At 32.6% G+C, this 7,918-nt stretch overlaps 1 protein-coding gene across 1 annotated transcript; it reads left to right on the top strand.

The window, feature by feature from the left end:
• The first annotated feature begins 938 nt into the window (after positions 1–938).
• On the top strand, positions 939–4,767 carry LOC130818051 (uncharacterized protein At2g39795, mitochondrial). Its single transcript, XM_057684075.1, has 3 exons — positions 939–1,225; positions 1,342–1,670; positions 4,340–4,767. Exons 1-3 carry the CDS (start codon positions 1,061–1,063, stop codon positions 4,566–4,568), a joined length of 723 nt encoding a protein of 240 aa, XP_057540058.1. The 5' UTR covers positions 939–1,060; the 3' UTR covers positions 4,569–4,767.
• Positions 4,768–7,918: the final 3,151 nt, after the last annotated feature.

Genomic DNA, 7,918 nt, shown 5'->3' with positions numbered 1-7,918 from the left:
AGATATTCCAACTAAAATTATACAATTTTTTTTCATTACAATTTCTACCATTTAGTGTCGATTACCAAACTGATAGTTCACTTATTCTCTTTTTTCTTGTCATCTTTTCTTTTTTATATAACAATTCATATTGGGGGACTTAAAAAGAGGACAAGGAAAATTGAAGATAACTTAGAGGGCAATAGTGGATAAAGATATGAATGATTCGGACTTGGTTGAGATAGTAGAAATTTGAAATCAATGATTCAATAGAGAAGAATTCATATGACGACCACTAGAACTGATCCATTGGTTCATGTAGCTAACCACAATCCTTTATATTTCAGGCTTTGACATTATTATTATGAAAATGAACAAAGTAGGGACTGTCGGGATTAAAGGGTTTGGCATTGTTTTGTCGTTGTTATTGTGATCGGGAACCATTGGGCCCTTCTTTTGTGAAATTAACATATAGTTCTTGAAAATGCTTGGAACATACTCAAATTACTTATTTGCATCACATTGACACTTTACAGGTTGCTGAGGTTGAGGAAAAGACAATAGGAAGACTGTTGTTAACCGAGGCTAACTGGCTGGCAAGGAGAAACCTTCTTCCGACAGTTCGGCACAGTAAGGATCTCCGTAGATCTAATGACAAACGATTACTACAAACCTGGTAAGTTTAACAAAAACAAAATTTTTTAGCAAAAATGGTTTAGAACAACGTAAATTCTAATAGCGTAAAAAAGTAAATTAAGTTTCGCAAGAAAAATCATTTGATTAGCTAATTGATATTTCTATTTTAAATAATAAAAAAATATCTAAAATAAATAAAATATCTAAAATAAACCATTCGAATATGCAAAACTAATATCAAACGGGCAACAAAACTAACACTAAATAACTATAAATCATCATCAAATCGAGCATTAAACCGTACCTAAATCGGTAATGACCTAACTCGACCTAGCCGTAAACGAAAATCGATTAGGCTCGACCTATTGACTAGTTGATTTATGGTCAAATTCAATAAAGCTAACCCAATACTCGAACCAGCCCGAATCAACCCGAATCAACACAAATGTTGAGAAAAACATTGGCAGCCATCGCCGAAGGTTGCATTTACCAACCATGGCGGATGATATCCCAGAGACATTCATCGGGCGCATCCTCCACTGTCAACACTTTACTACTCCGTTCTCTCAAAGACCATTACGTTGAAGTCTCTAACATGGCTCCTCCTCCGGTACTTCTTTCTCATTTTCATTAAACCCTAAACCCTAAAACATGTCGATTTTTAAATTTCTATTTTGGGGGTTTTTAATACGTAAATTTACTTGAAATGTTTGAAATGTGATGCAGAAGGTGAGTGCACCCGCGAATTTCACAATTCTTAAAGGAGCATTAGATTCTAATGGTCCAGTGTTAAAAAGGACTTACAAAAATGAGGAAATTAGCATTTCTGTTATGCGTTTAGCAAATTTAGCTTCGGATGAGGATGATGATGATGGTAGAATTAATCAATTGTTTGTTCATATTGAAGTAGCAAAGCCTAAATTGGATTATTCCATGCATTTTCTATGTGGGTTATACCCGGATGCACTTGGAATTCATTCTGTTGCTCTTAGACCTAAATTGTCTCAAGATGGATTTCTTTTCATGCCCAACAAATACAGTGGCCCGCTTTTTGAGTTAGTTCCTTTTCTCCTTTTGTTTCATGTTTATGTGTTTGATTGTTAAGCTTATTCTGGTATAGTTGTTAATTGATTGTGTTGGTTGATTGCTGCAGTTATTAGGAACCTTTAGGGGTTTATATTGTTCAGAGGTTGTAAGCAAGGGAATCTAAGGCTAACTCGGGTCATATGATCAAAAATTAACATTGAATCGCGTAACACAACACCGAAAATGACACCAATTTAGTTCTGTACATGGATGACTGTTCAGCCCACCCTATACTTGTATTCTGAATTCGCCCTTGGTTGGAAGGATCTTTCTTTTGTTTATTTCCGTATTGTGTTTGTAATCGTACTTATTCTTGGTGCTGTAAGATTATATTTTGGTGATCTGAGGATCAAAGTTTAGGTAAATGGCTTTCTTTGTGCCAATGGAAGATGTTTGATTGGCAAGAAACTGCATACGAAGATAATATGTGGTATGACTAGGATCCTTGGTTGTGATTACTAAACATAGATAAAGTAGAATAGATTGAATTAAATGAGTTGTGCCATTTGTAGAAGAACTTAAAATATATTTTCCTTGTTGGATGGTTATAGTAGGAACATGAGAATATGAGGTTCTCTTTTTGTATGAAATTTCCACTAGCCGTATCAAATTCCAAAATAATGGTGCAGTGTTAGTCTCTAGTTCTTTTCGTTGCTTTAATATGTACTTCAACATGACGTAGATAGTTGGAAAAAATTTGAATGATATGCCGATGGTAAGCATAGTGTCTTTTCAACTGCTATTAATGTCAAGTTTAGTATGCTGTACTTAGGCTTCTGTATGACTTTTCATCTGCTTTTCACAATATTCTCGTTTAAACCATATGATTGTGTTGGTCAGTTAAACGAAGTTCATTTATTTTGTATTGCTTTTCCGCTCAATTTATCTTAAAACCTGACTATTGCCTAGTCAAGTTTCCTTTATTGATAAATCATCTGAAATGTGGACTTTTTGAGATGTATTCCACTCTCTGTCGACATGAAGAAAAATATATTCTTTCTGCATCTTGCTGAATCAGGTGCTAACATATTGTAATGATCAAGCTTGCACTGCTGTTTTAATTTTCTTACAATAACTGAAGTCGTGTTTTCACTATTGAGCTATTTAAAGGTACTTATCTTTTACTCCAATGTTATCTTTGTGTGATGTGACCATTGCGCTGCTCTAAAGCTTTGACAACGAAATTGTTTAATTTGTTGATGATTGCTATGTTGGTAATTTGTTGTCTTCTAGTTAGGCATCTTTGTCATATTCTGATATCACTATAGTCATCATAGAGGACTAGGACTTGATGAATTAGGGTATGTAAAACTGGATTAATAGTGTTAAAACATGATCCGCTGCAATCATATTTGGCTCATGACTTAAGAACACAAGTTACTCGGAAGATTGTTTTGACTATTTGGTATAGCAAAGTTCTTTGGGGTCAAAGATCTAATGTTCCTCTATTTCGGATTATAATGGACTATAATAAAATGGCTTATCAAAACCATGTGTACTTATTTATGTGAAGTTGCACATGATGTTTACTACCAATGATCAATTCAAAATTAACCTCTTTGTTAGTGTTATCACTAACAAAAGGAAGGTTAGGTACATCCGACCCTCGCAAACCCCAACCTAGGCTTCTTGGCATTGGAGAAAAAAAAAAAAAAGAGGTATAGCATGTGAAGCTAATTAATAAACTGCCGACTCTAGGACCAAGATATTGGATATAATTCTATGTGTATGGTTTTACTACACTCGGAAACGTTCTTATGTTTCTCTGTCCAAAAGCCTCGGTCCTGAATGACCTTGTTTATGACTATGAGAAACTTTGTTATCGACAGCATAGTGCTGGGTATATTTCGTCAATTTTTGCAGCAGAGAAAAGCTGGATTATTGGTACAATTTACTTGGAGTCGAGTGTGTTTGGCTTTCACTTACATTGGACTTGGGATTTCTTTCACCTTTTTTGTCTTTGATGTTTAAGTAGATCCTGCTGTCCAGTGTGCACGCATTCGTAATTTTGAAATATCTCATACTGTTATGCTTCTGCTTTCCTGAAGCTGTCTATGCCCTTAGTGATAAGTACATATTGTGGTGATTTGACATAAATGTTACTTTGGACATAAAATGACTGTATTCTTAATAATAGATATTTATGTGAAGCTTTTGGCTTCTGTTTCTAGGACCCTGGCGTTTATTTTTCATACATTTGCAGTGATGTATTTGATGGTTGGTAGTCCACCAAGAGATGGTTCTGGGGTTTATGTAGTGGCTCACAGGTTTGGGAGTTCTGTTTTCTTGTATTTTCAGTGGACCTCAATTGTTTTACGCCCCTGTTAGTGGTTGAGAATTTGTTGACAAAGAAATTTTTGTCCCTACTCTGAGCAGACACTTGTAAAAGTTCATGTGTTTAAATTGGTGGAGCACATTATGTGGCTTGTAATTTTACAATACATTATTTAGGAAATTAATTTTTGCACAACAGATATGTGCTTCTTAATAGTTATTTCCCGGTTTGAGATTACTTAAGCTCTTTTCATCCGTTGATACATCGTGTTTTTCCCTGCACTTCATTTGATACTGTTTTGGTTTTATGGATTTCATCAAGCTTAATATATATATGTTTGTTGATTTTTCATCACCTTGGCAGACATCTCGATGAAGCAACAAGAGACGCTTTTCACAATTATATCGAGGAACGTGGTATAGATGAGAATCTTTTTCCCTTCCTTCAAGCATGGCTTTATTTAAAGTATCATCGGAATCTTATGCGTTATTTTAGAACAGTTGCTAAGTTTATTAATGGATCTGAGATGTCAAAAGCAACATACGATTCAGCACCGTCTGCTGGTGAGTCCATGACAGCTAAAGGTGCTTGATAATCTTGGAAGTTATGGTTATAGTTATAATGAGTTCTATGAAACAATGTACCTTTTGGCTCAACATATGTAGGTAACTGTTTGTGTATCTACACCAATCCTATTGTCTTTCGATTTACACGATTTGGATGAGGAAAATCATCCTGATTACAGGTTAAAATTTTGCTGAAGTTTACCAATGATTTTATTTTTGATTTCTTCTGTTCTCTGGTAGTAATTTGCTCCAACTTTAGTGAACTTTGTTACATACCATTTTTCTGAATAACATTTTCCTGTGTAGCTACGTTTCATTCTGTACTTGCACCAATTACATGCCATAGCCTAATGTCAAGTCACAAGTGATTCTCGCCTATACGAGATTTGAGCTGGTCAGATGCATGCAACATTATTGTTGCACCAACTGTATGATTTTTCATATTATGATAGGGAGAATCGATTGGCTTTATCCTAGTTCCACATCGAAATTCGCTGGGTGTTCTAAGCGCACCAATCATCAAGAATAGATTCCTAAACAAACTCAGGGTCCGTTTGGTTCAGTGAGCAGGATTGGAATGGTATGGAACCCCATACCAGGATGGTATGGATTCAGAACCCCATACCAGACTAAAACTGTTTGGTTCAATCCTGTAATAGATATTCAATCCATTCACACTGTTTGGTTCAATTATGGAATGGATTAAAGTAGTACATACTATCTTTATTTTCATCTCTAATACAAAATCTAACTTATTCATATTCAATTCACCATTCTAACACTTATCCATACCAATATCAAGATTTAAATTATATTAAACTGAAATTTATGTATTTATCTAAAACTTAATTATTAAAGCATTAATTTAACAAGAAGGAGCTCATACAAATGGGGAAAAGATAGAAGAGGCGCGCGTAGAGAGGCCCCTACGGCTGCTGGGCACTGCTGCTGCCTGCGGTGGAGGGGTAGCGGTATGCTGAGCTGGCTGGTGGCGTTCAGCTGGTGGTCGGCAGCCGCGGTTGACTATGGTGGCTGGTTCTTTGTGTGGGTGGAAGGAAAGATGAAGAGAGCAAGAGGGGGTTTAACCGTTTAATGAAGAAGGAAAAACAAACAAAGGGAAAGCGAAGAACAGCGGGAGCAGGAGGCCACCGGTGAGAACAGAGAACCGAAGAACCGAAGAACTGAAGGTTGAAGGAGAAGTGAATTTCAGAGGAGGCGGAGGAAGATTGAAGAACAGGGAAGTGAATTTAGGGATTTTGAATTAGGGTTTGTATATAGGGGGAATGGAGTTTGAAATTTTGGGGGGTAGGAGGGTATGGAATTTTAGGGAATGGAATGGTATGAGAATCCATTTGGATATGAGATCCCAATGTAAAATTACAAAACCAAACATTAGAATGGGTTGTCATACCATTCCATACCAATAAAAATCACCAACCAAACACACCCTCAGTGTTCATTCAGACCATCACACTTTGGCCTTGAAACCTTGTCATGTAATTGAATGCGATATCATATACGTGATTCCATGATAAACCTTCTCAACAATCATATTTACAACATAACAATAGATGGAGTATTAGTATTACTTACTTTCTCCGTTTTAAATTACTCGTAGTATCATATCTATTGCACTATTTATTCATCATTCTTAATTTGTAGTTTATAATCTATTAGTTATAACATAGTCAAGTGGATATTACTTGATTCATATCAATGTAAAAATTATTAATATTAATTTTTTTTATAAGTTTTTAATCTAATTTTCCATAATAAGCATATTATTTCAGTACTATTGTGTGGGAAAGTATATTCTAGAATATTAATTTTGATTGTAATTGAACGTAAATTATTTCCTTATTATTTAGTTTCCTTTCACAATTCATGTATAAATAGGAGACTAGGTTTTACATAATAATCAATACAAATCTATACAATATATTAAAACAAAACACAGCTGACATAAGCAATTTAAAAAATTGATGAGTTGTCATCTTTTTATGAGATTTTTTTCCTCCTTTAAGCAAAGTTGATGTCATTGAATATGAATGGCTATAGAAATCTTAAATGTTAAAGATGATTATAAGATGATTAATTTGACCATCATTAAAAACTTTAATTGGAACTATAACATATACTTCTAAAATTTGAAAAACAATGTAATAAATAGTAGTATGTAATAAAGATGCACAAGTTATTATCTTTGATTTTTAATTTATAAAGCACCATTGATCAATATTTATTTAAAAAACATTCATTCGTTTACAAATTAATTATATTATTTTAAAATATACTTTTAAAAAGAAGTTCACTAAAATACTAATTATATTATACATATAATTTACAATGGTCCACTGTTTTATCATTATTATAATGATAACTATAAAAAAAAATTTGAATTCCAATTTTCATGAATTTAATAATATGTGTATTAAAAAATAATTAAAATTAATGTAATATTATGCCAAATTTATTCAATTTATTTGTTTCTTACATTAAAAAAAATAAAGTGCATCGCACGGGAATTAGTATTCAAAATCAAAACACTTATTCCGTATTTCATTTCTTCATATTATTTCCCATCAATCTTATGACAAAATAAACATAATTTTTTAAAGATCTAATAAAAACCTTAATCTTTTTATGAATCTCTAAACTTCTTTTCTTCAATCCTTAACACTTTTAATACTTTGATTTATCAAACTTAATAAATAGATCTAACACAAGAATGAAGAATCATAATTTCCTTGCATACTTCAAGATTTTGGCTATCATAATCCTAATCATAAAATCTTTAGTTATTTTTTTAAGTCAATTCACAATAAAGATGAATAAAGAATAAATTAAAAGAACCAATTAGAATAATTTATACAACCTAGAAGAGTTTTATGATTGCCTTTTTAAAAATGACAGGGTTCTTAGAAAGGGTTTTGGCTTTCTTGAAATCTTTAATTTTGACATATTGAAGGTCATAAGTTCAAAACATATTAATTACATTTTTTCTCCTTTTTTATCTCTTACAAAGTAACTCTTTAACCTTTAAGTATTTTTTTTACATCATTTAATTTTTACACATTCGTCAAATATCAATTATCACCTAACTTTATTAATTTATAAAAAAATCAACAATTTATTTAATTCTAGTACTTAAAATTAAAATTGTGTTGAATTTTTATTTTAGTTTAAGAAAGTCTCTCTTTTTACGAAGGGCTTTAATTTTATATATTTATGAAAAATAAATAGAGCTTCAAAATTGTTTCTTTCATCCCTGCTTAGAATAAAAAGTTCTTAAAAATAAACTTTCTTTACAAGAATTCAAAAAAAAAAACCTTTAGAATCATCAAACAATCAAACTCAATGATGGGATTTGATAATT

The sequence above is a fragment of the Amaranthus tricolor genome, chromosome 7 (assembly GCF_026212465.1).
Source record: "Amaranthus tricolor cultivar Red isolate AtriRed21 chromosome 7, ASM2621246v1, whole genome shotgun sequence".
In the NCBI taxonomy this organism is placed as follows: domain Eukaryota; kingdom Viridiplantae; phylum Streptophyta; class Magnoliopsida; order Caryophyllales; family Amaranthaceae; genus Amaranthus; species Amaranthus tricolor.
The sequence above is the reverse complement of the archived record's forward strand: the minus strand, read 5'-3'. Positions and strand labels throughout refer to the sequence as shown.